Here is an 18396-nt window from a genome sequence, read left to right on the forward strand (position 1 = left end):
TGCAACTACATACATCTAAAATACAAGGAGATAAATATCCAGAACACATTAAGCCCACTGATTTAAAACTAAACATTTCAAGACAAATACACAGGGAGGGAGTGAATTAATACAACACAGCAGCACATCTCACATATTTAAGAGATTAAATGGAAAAAAGTAATCTCTCAAAAGATTTTAATGCTCAGTTTTGATAGTTTCCATCCAATTCTTTTATGTAGAGCAAATGTACTAGCTTAAAAAAAAACGTGCATTCTTCAGCTTTCTCCTATACTTTTTCTGCCTATCTTTCAAAACTAAGCACTGAGTAATTTTCAACCTAAGTAATGTGATTTTATATGTACACACTTTAATTGCACGTTTTAGGAATAAAATAAATCCATGATATTTTGTAACTCATAGTGTATTTATAAAATGAAAAGCTTTCTATCAAAATACACTTTTCACTGGGAAAAATAAATAAAACATATGAATGGATCCACACAAAGTAAAAATTAACTCTGGTAGATTTCAGTGTAGGACAGTCCATAACAAGCCTATTTGCCCCTTTTCCCCCAGAGCTGCTCATCTTCCGACTTAAGATTTTAAAAATATTTTTAATTGAGATTATGTTGACATTTTCTCATTCCACATCATCTTCAGCCAAGCTCTGAGCACTTACAATTCTCTGAAAAAGAAAAAAAAAATTTAATTTTTAAAAGTCCTTTGTAGGAGGCAAGAATATCCAATGGAAAAAGACAGTCTCTTCAATAAATGGTGTTGGGAAAACCGTATAGCTACATGCAAAAGAATGAAAGAGGACCACTTCCTTACACCATGCACAAAAATAAACTCAAACTGGATTAAAGACCTAAACGTGAGACCTGACACCATAAAACTAGAAGACATAGGCAGTAATCTTCTTGGACACTGGCCTTAACAACATTTTTCTAGGTATGTCTCCTCAGGCAAGGGAAACAAAAGCAAAAATAAACTATTGGGACTACACCAAAATAGAAAGCTTTTACATGGCAAAGCAAACCAACAAAATGAAAAAGCAACCTAATGAATTGGAGGACATCTGTAAATGATGTATCTAATAAGGGGTTAACATCCAAAATATATAAAGAACTCATACAACTCAACACGAGGAAAAAAACCTAATAATCCAATTAAAAATGGGCAAAGGACCTAAATAGACATTTTCCCAACAGACACATGCGAAGATGCTCAACACCATTAATCATCAAGGAAATGCAAATCAAAGCACAATGAGATAATCGCCTCACACATGTCAGAATGCCCAGAATCATAAAGACAAGAAATAACAAGTGTTGGCGAGGATGTGGCGAAAAACGAACACTCATGCACTGTTGGTGGGAATGCAAACTGGTGCAGCCACTGTGGAAAACAGCAGGAAGGTTCCTCAAAAAATTAAAAAATAGGAATACCGTATGATCCAGTAATTCCACTGCTGGTTATTTACCCAAAGAAAATTGAAAATACGGGGCACCCGCGTGGCTCAGTCGGTTAAACGTCTGCCTTCAGCTCAGGTCATGATCCCAGGTTCCTGGGATCAAGTCCCATGTCTGTATCACTCCCTGCACGTGCTTTTCCCTCTCTCTTTGCCCCCCAGTCATGCCTGCTCACTCGCTCTCTCTCCCTCTAGTGCTCTCTCTCTCCAATAAATACAATCTTAAAAAAAAAGAAAAGAAATTCAGAAAGATGTATGCACCTCTAGGTTTACTGCAGCCAAGATATGGAAGCAACATTAGTGTCCATCAATGGATGAACGGATAAAGAAGTGGTAAACATATACAATGGACTATTATTCAGCCATAAAGAATGAGATCTTGCGGGGGCGCCTGGGTGGCTCAGTCGTTAAGTGTCTGCCTTCGGCTCAGGTCATGATCCCAGGGTCCTGGGATCAAGCCCCGCACCAGGCTCCCTGCTCTGCGGAAAGCCTGCTTCTCCCTCTCCCATTCCCCCTGCTTGTGTTCCCTCTCTCACTGTGTCTCTCTCTGTCAAATAAATAAATAAAAATCTTTAAAAAAAAAAAAAAAAAAAAGAATGAGATCTTGCTATTTGCAACATGGATGGACCTAGAGGATATTATGATAAGTGTTATTTCACTAAGATAAACACCATCTGATTTCACTTATATGTGGAATCTAAAAACCAACAAATGAACAAACAAAAAAAGGAGAGAGAGACCCATACCACCAAACTGGTGGTTGCCAGAAGGAAGTGGGTGGGGGCAAAATGAGTGAAGGGGAGTGAGAAGTCCAGGCTTCCAGTTATGCAAGGATAAAAAGTTATGGGGATAAAAAGTACAGCATAAGGAATATAGTCAATGATCATGTAGTACCACTGTATGGTCAGACAGATAGTATCAACACTTGTGGTGAGCAGACCATAATGTACAGACTTGTCAAATCAGTAAGTTGTACACCTGAAACTAATATAAAATTGTGTGTCAACATACTTCAATTAAAAAAAAATTTTTAAGGGAAAAAAAATGTCCTTTGTATACAAAGAATCAGATCTTGCTAAAGTTTACCCATTCTGAGATTTCAATATTTAACACTTCTAAACACTGTTATCAAAGAAAATAATGATCACACTACTGTTAGTCGCATTTCAAAATCCAAGGAGAGATACATTATACTGTTTTACATGTTAATCAATTATGTAACTAAAACCAAAAAAATTCAAGGTATCTTTTCACTCCCATATAAACTAAGAATACTGATTAACACTTTACTGGTCATTCTATGCTCCTAACATTTCCCTTTCTGGTTTGAAAATGCTCAGTCATCATACAAGAAGGAATACAGTAATTCCAAAATTAGCATTTGAAAATATTTCCAGATAACATGAGTTAACTGAGTAAAGGAGGTCATTTTTATAAAGTGGAGTTCAGGTTTCATCCTGAGCTCATCCACATTTCAAAAGACCTCACACCCTCAGGTCCATCTTCCAAAAGCACTATGCTATGCTGCCTTTCCAAGAGCATATAATATTAAACAGAAGATTCTGATTTAGATAGACCAGGAACCATATTAGTCTAAGTAAGAAGGATTAAGACCAAATCTTTAGTTTTATCAACTCTTTCCCTTAAATCTTTGGGGCCTTTATTTTCTCTCCAGTCCCTTTCCAATCTGAGTAAAGATCAGTTTGAAGAATTAACCAATTATAGGGGCGCCTGGGTGGCTCAGTTGGTTAAGCTACTGCCTTCGGCTCAGGTCATGATCCTGGAGTCCTGGGATCGAGTCCCACATCGGGCTCCCTACTTGGTGGGTAGTCTGCTTCTCCCTCTGACCCTCCCCCCTTCTCATGCTCTCTGTCTCTCAAATAAATAAATTTTTAAAAACCTTAAAAAAAAAAAAAAAAAACCAATTTTAAATCACACCAACTGTGGAAATTAACACACGAATAAACAAACTATTACAAAAAATAGATTCATTTCGGTTCCTTGGAAAAAATTAAAAATGAACAAAATGCACTTTAATGAATTCTTAAGTTATATATATTCTTTTATACAAATGGTGTTGTGTTCAATATAGATTGGAGATGTAGTCAAATAACTCCAAGCTCAAAGCCCACCTTGGCAGAAGCAGAGGCACTGGGGCCTTTAGACAAGTGAGGTCAGAGGGTATCCACAATCCTTTATGATCTAATTTCAGGCTATGACATCTTGGCCCCCTATGCCAGGCCACGTAACTGAATGCATGGGCTCACAAGAGTCGATAGAAAGCTAGTTTCAGAAAGTAGCTGAGAGTGGCCTGAATTTTGGTATTTGAATATCTTATCTTATTCAAATTTGGTATTTGAATACCTGAGATTTCATACTATGAGACGTACGTATCCTGATCCACACGTAGGGCACAATGACTAGATCTTATGCTCACTCACTCCAATATTCTTAGGAAAGAAAAATTTCAAGCACTGCTATCTCCAATTTTACTTTGATTCCAAGGAATGAATGGGTTTCATAATTTCATCATGTTCACTAGACTAATTTTTAAATGTCAATGTCCCTAAAACATTGAATTCTCAGATTCTACTCACTTTTTTAACGTTTCAAATCCTTACCTGACTAATTGTTGGAAGCTTGGTCAGAAGCATCTGGAACACAGGTGGTGGAAGAGTTTGCTGTAACACCTGGAGCAACTGCTGTGGCTGTCCACACACAGCAATTGCATTTGTCAGATGGTCTACACCTTTCTCATATTCGCCTGAAAGATTTACGTAAAAATAACATGTGACCTGAAAAGCCTTTGCCTTTGTCAAAAATTCAACTCTAAAGCCTTCACTGTATCTCCAAGCGATACTGACCAAAAACATCACACAAGTAAAAACTTGGAAATAATCTACAGTACATTCATAGAACTGAATATTATGAGAGCATTAATAAAAACGGATCAGATCACAGGTACTGATATGAAAGTGTCTTCAAAACACATACAAAAAGGGAGAAATTAAAGTGCAGAAATGTCCAAGTATATTACTATTTATAAGCTTAGAATATTTCTGAAAGATTATGTAAGAAATTGCTAATTATGGGGTGCTTGGATGGCTTAGTCAATTAAGTGTCTGACTTCGGCTCAGGTCATGATCTCACGGTCCTAAATCAAGTCCCACATAGGGCTCTCTGCTCATCGGGGAGCCTGCTTCTCCCTCTGCCTGCCACTCCCCCTGCTTCTGCTCGCGCACACTCTCATTCTGTGTCAAATATATAAAATCTTAAAAAAAGAAAGAAACTGCTAACTATGGAACACTACTTTTCTGAAAAGAACTGGAAAACTGGGGACTGAGGTGGAAAGGAGGCCCAAATTCACTTTAGATTAATCCCTTATACTATTTTGAATGTTATCACATGCAAATTCAAAAAAAAAAAAAAATCTTTTTAAGAAAGTGATGCTAGTAGGAAAAAGTCATACTAACGAAGTGGCAAGAAGCAGGTAACAAAATAGCGATTATCTCTGAGTGGTAGGATTTTCTTTTAATTTATCCTACAATGGACAACAAGTCTTCCAACCCTGAATAAGAACGTGACCATATAAGGGACTGAAGAATGGTACATGAAGAAGAGGCATTGCTTGCTGTAACATTTCACTTGAGAAAATCTAAGGACTGAGGTATTCAAACTGAAGAAAGCAGAACTCTACAAAGCATTAAAAATGGAAAATACAAAAGACTTAGTTCTTTCTGCATGGGCTTGGACCTCCATTGGGGGGACACGATGGCTCCAATGACTTGGAAATTAAGATGCCACTTGGCCACTGAATCCTCATACCACTGAATTTACAGGCAATATAAGGGATTCCAACACTGTTGCCTGGGGATATTAATTCTGATTATTAAATGGAAACAGAGCTGCTTCTGGATTGTTATGTGTAGAACACAGGATCCCAAGACACCACCTAACATTTCTAAACACACTGGCAACAGTTAATGAACCACCACAGCAACTCAATGCAGTTTCCTCTCTGCACCTGCAGACTTGGGCCCGTTCACATCATCCTGAGATGAGATCTGGCTCAGTTAAAAGAATTATGCTTATGGGGCGCCTGGGTGGCTCAGTTGTTAAGCGTCTGCCTTCGTCTCAGGTCGTGATCACAGAGTCCTGGGATCGAGCCCCGCATCGGGCTTCCTGCTCAGCGGGAAGCCTGCTTCTCCCTCTCCCACTCCTCCTGCTTGTGGTTCCTGCTCTCACTGTGTCTCTCTCTGTCAGATAAATAAATAAAAGAATCTTAAAAAAAAAAAAAAAAAGAATTATGCTTATGGAAGACCCCCAGATGGAGGAGACCGCCAACCAACGAAGTTCACTGCCTAAATCACTCATGCTTTCACATGACTTACTCTGATGTTGACTTTTTCCCTAAATCTAACCACCTCAGGTTCGGTTGGTAGTTTCCACAAGAAAGGCAGCTTGACAGAGTTAAGTAACCCTCTGGACAGTGCTGAGCTAAAGTGTGGAACGTGAGCTTGGGAAAAAGAGTAACTCTTGCCTATCTTTCCCTGACCTTCCTCCCAGCCACGAGTTATTGTCCTTCTCAATCTGGAGCTGACAGCTCAAGTCAACAGATGGCCACAATGCACAGATCTCCAAGACAATCCAAACAGAAGTTATTATGAGTGTACTTTTTTCTAATATGTTCGACTGTGAGTAAAATAATTTAAAATAGTGATTCTTGGGGTGCCTGGGTGGCTCAGTCAGTTAGGCATCTGCCTTCGGCTCAGGTCACGATCCTGGGGTCCTGGGATCAAGCCCCACATCGGGCTCCCTGCTCAGCAAGAAGTCTGCTTCTCCCTCTCCCTATGCCCTGCTCGCTCTCCCTCTCTCCCAAATAAATAAGTAAAATCTTAAAATAAATTAATTAAAAGTGTTTCTATTTTGAAAGAATATTTTGATAGTATCAAATAGACCTCTTTATTTATGAGCATAAACAAAATATTTTGAGAATGTTTGCATGAAATGAAATACTACAACCTATATCTTCGACACATATCCCTATATATGCAGCTTTCTTTTTAAATATTAAAGTAACAGAGTCTCTCAAACGAGGTCTATGAAGATTTAAGTGCTTTACTATTACCCCATGATTAAACCTCAGGTTTCTGGGGCACCTGGGTGGCTCAGTCGTTAAGCGTCTGCCTTCGGCTCAGGTCATGATCCCAGAGTCCTGGGATCGAGCCCCACATCGGGCTCCCTGCGTGGCTGGAAGCCTGCTTCTCCCTCTCCCACTCCCCCTGCTTGTGTTCCCTCTCTTGCTGTGTCTCCGTCAAATAAATAAAATCTTAAAAAAAAAAAAAAAATCATTATAAACCTCAGGTTTCTTATTGTTATGGGGTAAAAAGGCCAAAATTGTTTTCTAGTAAGGCATTTCCATTTTTATTTATAAATATTATCAGCCTACTATGCCATCCAAATAAGATAACTGTTTCCTAAAGAAAAAAGCAAAGCAAGAAATTACTGGGAAGGGGGAGACAAGACAAAAAGTAACATGTCACCACCACCTCAAACCTTTAATCCTTTCCATAAAAACAAATAAAAAACCACAAATGACCTACATCATGTATTTCAATACTATCTAAATCTATGATACAGCAATGAGCATAAGAAAATTTGACACCTAGTATCGTTTTTATTAATGATAGCAAATACTTCAAAGTTACATAAAAATATACTTTTGAAATAAAAGCTAATTTGGGTGGTGCAGTCAGTTAAGCATCAGACTCGACTTCAGCTCTGGTCATGGTCTCAGGGTCCTGGGATGGAGCCTGACGGCTCTGCATTGGGGCGTGGAGCCTGCTTTAAGACTTTTTCTCTCCCTCTCCTTCTGCCCCTTCTCCTACCCCCAGAGTCCCCTGCGCGCACACACTGTCTCAATAAATAAATCTTTTAAAAATAAGTAAAAGCTGGGGCGCCTGGGTGGTTCAGTCCATTGAACGTCTGCCTATGGCATAGGTCATGATCTCAGGGTCCTGGGATTGAGCCCCGCATCAGACTCCTTGCTCGGCGGGGAGCCTGCTTCTCCCTCTCCCTCTGCCCTGATTGCTCCCCCTGCTTGTGTGTTCTATCTCTCTTTCTGTCAAATAAATAAAAATCTTTAAAAATAAATAAAAGCTCATTTGTCACTAAAAATTTATAAATACATTTAAGACTAAATTACTGAATTATAGTTCTCAAATATATCAGTTTCATCATTTTAACTTCATTAATAGTAATGTTTTAAAAAAAGAACCTTAATCCTTAATTGAATATGTAAAGCACAAAGCCTAAACTCTAGATCAGATTCAGATCACTGGCTGGTCCTGAAATCAAGCACCATGAACTCACTGTGTGACCCTGACAGGTAAATTAACCTTCTCTGGGACTTGTATTAGCCATTCCTTCCTATAAATATTAGAAAAGACCTGAAGATTAGATGAAGTAGTAGTATATGCCTAGATCACACTCCTTCAGTTACTATTTACATATTGCAGAGAGAGACCGAGGCAAGGATCCACCTCAGGACCCCGAAGTCATGACCTGAGCCAAAATCAAGAGTCAGACGCTTAACCGACTGAGCCACCCAGGTGCCCCTAGAGCCAGTCTTAAATAAAATAATTTTCCCACTAGTAAATGACTTGTCTTGAAATATTTGGAGTAACTTTTTTAAAAGCTGCTACACTACACCAAAAAAAGCCCCATATCACCATAAATTTACAGTTACTGTGAAGAATTCTAATTTCCTCATCTTTTAATGACTTACCTTGGGCTAGCAACTCTTCACCAAGCTGTATTTCTTCAAGGAAGAATTTCTGAACAGCTTCAGCATCTTTAAGGTCAGGTAACTGTTTGGAAATACAGTATTTAATAACTGATACCAAAATTATGCTGGGGACATAACCAATACACAGAAGATCATGCCACTAAAAACAAAACAACAAAAAACTAACTCATTATAAAAAATGATAAAAAGAAATCTACTCTTCAATACTTAAAAGCATTAGTTTAGTATCTACATTTAAATGAATATAAGAAAAAAATACTTATTGATCAAACTGATACTAGAACAGTTCTCAGAAGGCTGTACATCAAACCTAAAGTAAAAAATGAAGAATACAATTCTCTATCATAAAATAGGCACTTTACTATTTATACTATTTTGATTACCATTTTTATATTTTTATGTAACTGTAATCAACTTTCTTCTGATCCAGTATATTTTGTATAGATTTTACTGCATCTAAAAGATTATTTTTAAGTGGTAATAGAATATTCCATTGAGAAATAGGATTGCTTAATCATGATCTATTTGTTGTACATGAACTACTTCTAAATTTTTTTGCTATTACAAAGCAGCTTTATTTAAGTAGGTTTGCATTTCTTGTTTTTGTTTCATAGTTTGTTACATATTACCAGACTATGGTAATATATAATGCCATCAGCTATATGACTTATTAAAAAACATAAACCTACTATTAAAAAATCCTATTCTTTTAAAAAACCTAGACTTCTATTAATGGAAGTTTTTGGTTCCTGATTAATATTATATACACTCTCATTACCAACGCAGATGCAAAAATTTAAATTTCTGAAAGTAGAGGCATCTGTCATCAACTATCCCAGCACAGGCAAGAATTTGATTATTCTTGAATCTAAAAATACACACTGATGCATGTCTGTATCTACCTTCCCAGGTCCTTAGAAAAAAAAGGCTACTGAAACACTACGAACATGTATTTCAGAAAGGTAGTTTAGACATAAGAGAACAAAGTGGCTGACTCTTAGTTTCACTATTACTGTGTCCAGTCACTTAGCTGTGTTAATTAATTACCTGATTGTTTCAAAATAACAAAATGTAACATTTTCTGATTTAATTTTTCTTTGCCTCAACTTACTTTAAAAAGAACCAATACTGGGTCACCTGTGGCTCAGATGGTTAAGCGTCTGCCTTCGGCTCGGGTCATGATCTCAGGGTCCTGGGATGGAGCCCCACATCGGGCTCCTGGCTCAGCGGGGAGTCTGCTTCTCCCTCTCCCTCTGCCTCTCTCCCTGCTCATGCTCTCTCTCTCTCTCTGTATCTCTCTGTCTCAAATGAATAAAAAAAAAAAAAAAAGAACCAATACTGATCCTGTAGTCCAAGTCCTGGGAATCCAGACAATGGAACTAATTTTAATAAAAAAGAAAAGCTATATGTGCAATGATTAACATTTACTTACTTTACTTACACATGTCACAGAACATTTTTTTTATCAAGCAGAAAAACCTATGTAGTCATTAAAAATAATCATGAACACAGGATCTATGAAAAGAAAAAAAAAAGATTTTTATCTACATGTACATATAATATCAAGGTAAAAAATTTGCCATGTGGTAGGATTCTGGATCAGTGGGTATGAATAATCCTATATAACTTTTGAAACAAATAGCATGTGGTTCTTTTAAAAGAAGCTGAAGGAAGGAAAATTAAATTAATGTTTTATTGTATTATTTTGAAGCAGCTGAGTGAGAAAGCTTGAACCGTTTGGCAGAATTGTCTTCTGGAGACTATCAGCTTATTTCCCCTTAAATATTGCTCATGTAATAAGCTGTGTGCTATTTGGGCCAAGAAGGGGGAAATAATGATGGACCAGACAATCTGCAGTTGAACTGAATTAACTATTCCAAAAAAAAAAAAAAAAACTGTATTTTAAAATAGAAAATCAATGCCTGGTATCAACTAGCTTTCTCAAAACACACTTGAAGTAGGTTTTAAAATCGTTATTTCTGTAACATATATAAATACAATATAAACAAAAAAACAGATTACCTTGCAAAGTCCAGCTCTCTCCTTGGCAAGCTTTTGTTTCTTTCTTCCTGCAAGAAATGGAGTATTTTCATTTTACCATTATTAAAATGGGAATCAAAAGAAGTCAAACTGCTGTGGCAGTCATTCATTCTATTTGTAAAACATCCCAGAGTAGGGCTCTCCTATTCTCTTGTCTCCTTGTGATTTGTCAGGGTCTGAGTTCCGGTCAATGAGCTATGGACAATATGACATTTCTGGGCAAGAGCTTTTTCCTTCCCTCTGGGGCACCAAGATCAGCAATTTTGAAGATGGAGACAATTCTAACAGGTGATTAATTGCCATAAGCACAGCAAGCCCCGCCCCCACCCCCAGCTACACAGGACATGAAACACAAGCAAGAATTAAACCACAGCTGTTAGGAAGTTTTATTACTGAAATATAACAGATTCAATCTTTACTGAAAGTTGAAAGCTATCTGACATTCCTAAATGAGAAAAAAGGGGGTAGGAAGACAGTATTCAGAAATGCACCGCAGGGGCACCTGGGTGGCTCAGTCGTTAAGTGTCTTGCCTTCCGCTCAGGTCATGATCCCAGGGTCCTGGGATGAGCCCCGCGTCCGGCTCCCTGCTCTGTGGGAAGCCTGCTTCTCCCTCTCCCACTCCCCCCTTCTTGTGTTCCCTCTCTCACTGTGTTGTGTCTCTGTCAAATAAACAAAGTCTTTAAAAATTTTTTTTAAAAATTTTTTTAAAAATGCACTGCAAAATTCTTAACTACTGCTGGCTGGTTAAGAAAAAAACCCTCTGGCTACACTCTGTAAACTGTTTAGTTTTTTGTCTTGTTTTTGATTCGAAAAAGCAACACTACATATCTCAAAAGTAAGTGATGTTTAAAATCTTAAAACCCTTAAGCCAAATCAATAAAGGACACTAACAATATTTTAAATTGCTATAGGGGCTCCTGGGTGGCTCAGTTAAGCTTCTGACTCTTGGTTTTGGCTCAGGGCATGATCTCAGGGTCATGGGATGGCCTGCGTTGGGCTCTGCACTCAGTGCAGTCGGTTTGTCCCTTTCCCTCCACTTCCGGCTCCTCCCCCCTCCCACAGGCTGAGCTCTTCTCTTTCTCAAATAAATAAAATCTTTAAAAACTTTTCAAAAAGTAAAAAATAAATTGCTATTTAATGATATACTCCATTTGAAAGGGTGTTAGCACAGGGGAAGCTCAAGCTTGTTTTATATCCCAGCTCTTCTTAGTGTCAGTGTGACCTTGGGCAAGTTAGAGTAACCTGTACCTCACTTTCCTCTTATGTAAAACTGGCCTAAGAATGATACATGCTTCACAGAGCTGTTGTGAAGATTAAATGAGTTAATGCATGTAAAGTATTTTTTAACAGTGTCTGATTTATAATGTACCGTATGAGGAGTTGGTAATGAACTACTTAAGCAAGTATCTGGTATTGAATAGTTCACTACCAGCAACTCGGCTAAGGAGTTGTGCTATGCTAAATATCTAAAGTTTCCCAAGTCACTAAAACGTACCAGGAACACAGAGACTGTGGCATAGCTAAAAACGTTAAGGCTCTAATACTTATTACCTGGGTGATCTCTGACAAATAAATCTCTTAAGCGCTCTAAAGATAAGGCACGTTTAACCACCACTGTGAGAAACAAAAAGCTTCATAAAACAAGCAAATGTCCTCTGAAAACCTTAAAGTGTTCTACAAACTCAAGTCTCAATCAATGCATGACTAGAGACAGTGACCTGTTTGCCTAACTGCAGTGAGATGGGTTAATTTACTGTGGTCCAGGAAACTTATCTACCCTAACAAACTGGGTTTAACCACACCCATACCTCTTGCCAACTCCAACCCCCAAAACACCTAAAGTGCTACAACTCTAAGGCTTAAATACAATTTTAGCAGTTTCAACCACAAAAAAATACATTAAATAAGCTGATCTTATAGACTTGAAGACTGCCTATTTTTCTAACAAACTACCTTTCCTAGGTGTTCATCTTCGGGCAACTAACTGTAGGGAAACAGAACCATAACATTCTACCCTCAATTTGTTTAAGGTTTTCATTTGGCCGTTCTTAGGCAGAAAATAATGAATGCTACCATACTAGGTTAACTAATTACTGAATTTCACTAGTGCCAGAAGGAGACTACTAAGACTCTGGACATGGACGACTTCACAGAAGCAGCAGACATGAAGATAAAGGAACACTGAGATGTTAAGATTAAGCACCCAGTGGGGCGCCTGGGTGGCTCAGTCGCTAAGCATCTGCCTTCGGCTCAGGTCATGGTCCCAGGGTCCTGGGATTGAGCCCCGCATCAGGCTCCCTGCTCTGCGGGAAGCCTGCTTCTCCCTCCCACTCCCCCTCCGTTTGTATTCCCTCTCTCGCGGTCTCTGTCAAACAAATAAATAAAATCTTTAAAAAAAAAAAAAAAAGATTAAGCACCCAGTAAGTTTTAGATGCTACGGGGTCAGACACTATTCTAAAGGTTATTAATTTGCTTACTTGATCATCACAGTAACACTAAAACAAGTACTATCATGATCTCCATTTTACAGACGAGAACATTTACCAAGGTCACAACTAATAAGTGGTAGAGGGGCAATTCAAAGCCAAGTAGCCGAATTTCAGAACATGTGCCCTCAAACATAATTCTGTATTGCCACCGCACGCTGTAGAGAAGCTGTAAGAATGTGGACAATACTGACTCTGTCTTTGGCCTTCCACCTTGTTCCTGCGCGCTGGATGACCTCTCTTGGGGCTGTATGTTCCAGGTCCCTTGGAGATTCCTGTAAGTATCTTAGAGAGGCCCAAGGCCACGACTGGGGGAGGCTTTCTTTGGCCTCCCATGAATCTGTGAGAGATAACAGTCTCTCTCCTTCCTGATGCACAGGTAGTGCCACAATAGCTAATAAAAGGTTAGCTGTCATTTAGGTGCTTGCGTGCAAATCCTTTGATCCTGCAACAATGCTCTTCTGCTAGTGCCCTCACTCTAGAAATGTGGACCAAGGTCTGGACTTTGTGGAGAGTAACTGTGCAGCTGGATCGTCATCTGCCCACTCCCCCGTCAGTAAATTACGCTATATAAAACTGTAAACTGTATGGAGTCACCTGCTTCATTTTCCAGTCTCAAAGTGCCTTCTCAGTTTGGGAAATACTTCACTATCCCTCTGCTACCTTCTAACAGAAGTGAAGACATTCCCATAAAAATAAAAGGCACCTCAGAAATGAACATAGCAAGTTTGTGGAATAAACAGAGAAATACAGTTTGCTAAACCAGATCTATGGAAAATGACAATAATGATGAAACCCAATAGAGAGAAACTTAGTTTCCATTATTATCCAATCTTAGAGTTTTTTTTTTTAATGTGGTGGGTGGAGAGTGATCATTTTTGAATGTTTGATACAATTACCAAATTTTAAGATTGATTAGTTGCTTTAAATTTCTAGCATAAGATTAAAATTCTAGCTTTAGTTTCATAAGACAATTTACTTGTTACCTTATCAGTATATTATACTATCTCTGTAATAAAGTGAAAGATGGTAACAGACTGAAAAATCATGGAGTTAAACATTCAATGAGCAAAATTAAACCTTGACTCAGTATTTACTAGAAATCAGTCCCAAGTGCTACTGTGTAAACCTAACAAGTTAAAACAGACTTTGTCTACTTTCAAAAATACACATAAAACATGAACTTACAGATTGCAGAATTACTCTGAATACAAATTTTACTTCCTAAAGAAAAGGTCAAATAATAATTATATTCATAAATAATCTATAGCATCCATCAATTACCATGTGTCAGGGACTTTATACTAAACTCCCTATGTATTACACCATTTTACAAAAGAGGGAAACGAGGGGCGCCTGGGTGGCTCAATTGTTAAGCGTCTGCCTTTGGCTCAGGTCATGATCCCAGGGTCCTGGGATCGAGCCCCTCATCGGGCTCTCTGCTCCGCGGGAAGCCTGCTTCTCCCTCTCCCACTCCCCCTGCTTGTGTTTCCTCTCTCGCTGTCTCTCTTTCTGTCAAAAATAAATAAAATCTTTAAAAAAAAAAATAAAAAAGAGGAAAACTAAAGCTTTAAGTCGCTCACCCAGGGTTACTCATCATTCAAGCCTGTCGACTGAGATCATGAGGCCACTGCTAACGTTAGAAAAAAATTCATGGACTGAAGATGACGGAAAAGGGATTTTGAAAATAATCTCTCAATTTGTTTAAAATGACAGCTTCTATGATTTCTTCAACCAAAAACTAGTTTTCTCAAGATTTCTAACAATAGATTGCAGTGCTTCCAAAGGAAGAAAGGATTAATCCATTCTTTACTGTGCTCTGTAGCTATGCCACCACCACCACCCCTCCAGCTATTACTGAAACGACCAAAAAATGATCTGAATTTCTAGCTATGCTTACAGCCAGCATTTATGCTGGAGGGGCTAGCTCTCTGTCAGGAATGGTGGTCGGCACTTCAAACAGCTCAGTCTTTACAAAAACAACCAGAGGCAGGCGACATTACCTGATTTTACGAGCTATGAAAATTAAGATTCAGAAAGTCTAAAATTATGCAGCTAATCTGTGACTCACCTGGGCCTGGAAAACTGAGTGTCTGAATCCAAAATAGCATTCTTTCCATTAGTCTATCTAACTGTAAATAAAACAAATTCTCTATACCTTCCTTCCTAAAACATAAAATAACTAGAATTACATGTGATATTCTAGATCGTATAAGGTCATCTTATACCTATACCCCCAAGAGGCTAGGTCACTAGCCACGTGGGGCTCCTGAACACTTAAAATTATTTACTACTGCTTCATTAAATACTAAGCATTCATTAAGATAATCACGCCTTCGGAGGCGCCTGGGTGGCTCAGTCGTCAAGCGTCTGCCTTCGGCTCAGGTCACGATCCCAGGGTCCTGGGATCGAGCCCCACATCGGGCTCCCTGCTCGGCGGGAAGCCTGCTTCTCCCTCTCTCACTCCCCCTGCTTGTGTTCCCTCTCTCGCTGTGCCTCTCTCTGTCAAATAAATAAATAAAATCTTAAAAAAAAAAAAAAAAAAAAAGATAATCACGCCTTTGTAACGTCCCGGCTTTAATAACTTATGTATCAATTTTAATGCTATTTTTTAAAGATTTCTTTATTCTAAAGAAATTGCACAAGTGGGGAGAGGGGCAAACCGGGGGGGGGGGGGAAGCAGACTCCCCGCTGAGCAGGGAGCCCCATGCGGGGCTCAAACTCACGACCCTGACATCATGACCTGAGCTGAAACCAAGTCGGATGCTCAACCAAACAAGCCACCCAGGTGCCCCTCAATTTTAATTTTAGACATTATTTTGACTGAGCAATCTAGATAGGTACAAAATTACTTATCTCAACAAATTTACTCTTCCACTGCTGCGAATAAGGCCTCCGAAATTCAAAAACCACAATGGTTTTGGTGACATGATTTCCCTCATGTGAACCTCTCTTAAAAGATGTCGCAGGTATGAAATAAGACTGAGCCACAGGAGAAGCGCAGCCCTTTGGACTCCCCTGCAATTTCTATAGCATTCATTCATATCTTGGAAGCATTTTCAGGGAAGCTACCAAGAGGGTTTAAGAATGCAGCAACGATACCGTTGATTTACGGATCTGGTTTCAAGCACAAATTCGTAAAAGACAAAACACACGACTTCGAGTTAAGAAGAAAGGTTTAAAAAGGTGAACGGCAAAAAGACCCCCCCACACACACACCGAAATTACAATACAAACGAGAGTGCGTTCAGACGACAAGCGGTTGGGGAAGACAAAATGGGAAAAATCGTCCCTCCAAAATGGAGGGAATCCTGCAGGGCACCAGAGCCGGGAGCGACACCGGGAGCGCGCAGCCGGCGCCGCCGCCTTTTTCTGCCGGGCACCCCCGACTCCCCCCACGGCCCGGCGAGTGGGCAGCGGGGAGCAGGCACGCGGAGGCGGCCGCGGCGCCGAAGGACAGGCGGACGGACGCTGCGGGACCGGGGCCGAGGGGACCCACTCACGTTCTCGAAGCCTGTTCTTGAAGTTGGGGTCACTCCGTCTCTTGCGGTCGAAGTAAATGCAGTACCCGATGAAAAGAGCCCCGCAGACACCGGCGGCGATGGCGCTGTTCCGGCCCACCATCTTCCCTCGACTGAGGAGCAAGAGCGAGCGCGGCAGCGTCGGGGCCGGCGAAGAAGCAGTTGGCCGTGAACCCTCAGCGCGGACCACGCCACTGCGCCCTGACGCTCGCCGCGAGGGACGCGGAAAGGCCGAGCGCACGCACTTCCGGCCCCAGCAGCGCGAGGTCCTCCGGCACGTCCGCGGCAGTGCCTGAGCAGCGGAGCCCGCGCCGCTTCTGCGCCTGCGCAGGGGGTTAGGCGCGGCCGCCCAGGCGCCTCGGGGTGAGGTGTGCGTTGGTGTTAGGATTTGCGGGGGATCTCGCCCTTCCTCAGAAGCCGCTGAGCGTGACGTAGCGAAGGTGGTGCGTGGCCGTCGTGTACATACTCTAAAGACTTGGTAGCTGACATTCTTGCTGTGTCAAACAGAGATGGAAGGGGCTGACGACAAATGCTTCTTCCTACTCTTGTATAATAAAGGCAACTTGTGCCTTGTTTGAATGGAACTGAGATTGCTCACAATCTGTGCAGCAAGCACCCTAATCTAGTGATTCAGTGTCAAAGAATATTACAATATAGTTTCATGAGGGGTGGAAGAAAATTAAGCTGAGCGAATATTGGAAAAAAACGGATAAAAGAGATTGAAAAAAACTGAAAACATGAGTTGTCTTACAGTCACTGGAAATGTATGGTAGTTTGAATTTAAAAGACAGGGCCACGTGGGTGGCTCAGTCGGTTAAGCAAGTGGGCCTTCCGCTGGGGTCATGATCCCAGAGTCCTGGGGTGGAGACCAGCATGGGGCTCCCTGCTCAGTGGGGAGTCTGCTTCTCCCTCTGCTGCTTCTCCCCCCTGCTCATGCTTGCGCTCGCTCGCTCTCGCTGAAATAAATAAAATCTTTAAAAAAATAAAAAGACAAAACCTTGGTCAGAAAGCAGACATAAAATAACTTTACAAATTGAGAGGGGTAAGAGAAGGCACATACAAGGATGTGTAATAAAAGTGGCTGCCTCTGTCCCCAGTCTTAGAGAGGGATAGGCGTGACAGCCATGGCTCTTACTCATGGTGAGTCCTGACAGATTATGCTAAGCAGTCCCCTGGTGATGGGGGCTGGCCAGGCCAGAAAGACCAACATTGTGGTTAGAGGGTTGGGACTTTGATCTAGGTGATATCCCTGGGGAGGAAGGGAATTAGAGGGGAGGAGAGCTGGAGATTCACGGCCTACATAATGAAACCCAAATAAAAATTCAGGACGCAGAAGCAGGTGAGCCTCCCAGGTTGGCAATACTCTGTGTAGTGTCTACACCAATGTGCCATGTGCTAGGACGGTGAGGTGTTCTGACTCCACTGGGAGGGGACAACAGAAGCTTCAAGTGTGGGACTCTCCCAGACCTCTCCCTATGTGTCTTTCCCTATGGCTGGTTTGGTTTTTATTTTTTGCTATAATAAAATTGTAATCCTAAGTGTAACATGTTCCTGGGGCACCTGACTGGCTCAGTCAGAGGAACATGCGACTTGATCTCCCAGTGGTGAGTTCCAACCCCATGTTGGGTATAGAGATTACTTAAATAAATAAAACTTAAAAAGATAAGTGTAGGGGCGTCTATGTGGCTCAGTCAGTTAAGTGTCTGCCTTCAGCTCAGGTCACCATCTCGGTCCTGGGATCAAGCCCTGTGTCAGGCTCCCTGCTCAGTGGGGGAGTTTGCTTCTCCCTCTCCCTCTGCCCTTCCCGCCCCCCCCCCACACACACCACTGCTTGTGCTCTCTCAAATAAATGAAAGCACTTTTTAAAAAAAGTTGTAACATGCTCCTGAATTGTCTTTATAAATTATTGAATGTGAAGGAGTAGTGGGAACCCCCAAACTAATAGCCAGCTGGTTATGAGAGAGTGACCTGGAGCCCCCCCACCCCAAATTTTTATCTGGGGTCTGAAGGCAGTCTTGTAGGAAGCTGTGCTCTCTGTGCTCTTAACCTATGAAGTCTGGCCTAACTCTGGGTAGCTGGTGTCAGAA

The 18396-nt window shown here is 40.7% G+C and overlaps 1 protein-coding gene and 1 non-coding gene across 2 annotated transcripts; both read right to left on the reverse strand.

Annotated features, from left to right (window-relative positions):
* Positions 1-129: 129 nt before the first annotated feature.
* TOMM20 (translocase of outer mitochondrial membrane 20) lies at positions 130-16619 on the reverse strand. Its single transcript, XM_032430350.1, has 5 exons — positions 16292-16619; positions 10284-10330; positions 8241-8322; positions 4075-4217; positions 130-667 (listed from the first exon to the last, which is right to left on the reverse strand). The coding sequence occupies exons 1-5, from the start codon at positions 16410-16412 to the stop codon at positions 623-625; spliced, it is 438 nt and encodes a 145-aa protein (XP_032286241.1). The 5' UTR covers positions 16413-16619; the 3' UTR covers positions 130-622.
* On the reverse strand, positions 15747-15881 carry LOC116648467. Its single transcript, XR_004302533.1, has one exon. It is a non-coding gene; the product is annotated as a small nucleolar RNA SNORA14 (small nucleolar RNA).
* Positions 16620-18396: the final 1777 nt, after the last annotated feature.

This window comes from Phoca vitulina, unplaced genomic scaffold, assembly GCF_004348235.1.
Source record: "Phoca vitulina isolate PV1807 unplaced genomic scaffold, GSC_HSeal_1.0 scaffold43, whole genome shotgun sequence".
Lineage (NCBI taxonomy): Eukaryota > Metazoa > Chordata > Mammalia > Carnivora > Phocidae > Phoca > Phoca vitulina.

What these genes read in the sequence shown, in the direction of transcription:
- TOMM20 (XM_032430350.1), bottom strand. Translation starts at nt 16,412, where the DNA reads ATGGTGGGCCGGAACAGCGCCATCGCCGCCGGTGTCTGCGGGGCTCTT. An exon ending in TGAAGAGTTGCTAGCCCAAG is followed by an intron (nt 4,218 to 8,240) that starts GTAAGTCATTAA and finishes TAAATCTTTCAG; the next exon opens with GCGAATATGAGAAAGGTGTA. An exon ending in AGCTTCCAACAATTAGTCAG is followed by an intron (nt 668 to 4,074) that starts GTAAGGATTTGA and finishes TTTCTTTTTCAG; the next exon opens with AGAATTGTAAGTGCTCAGAG.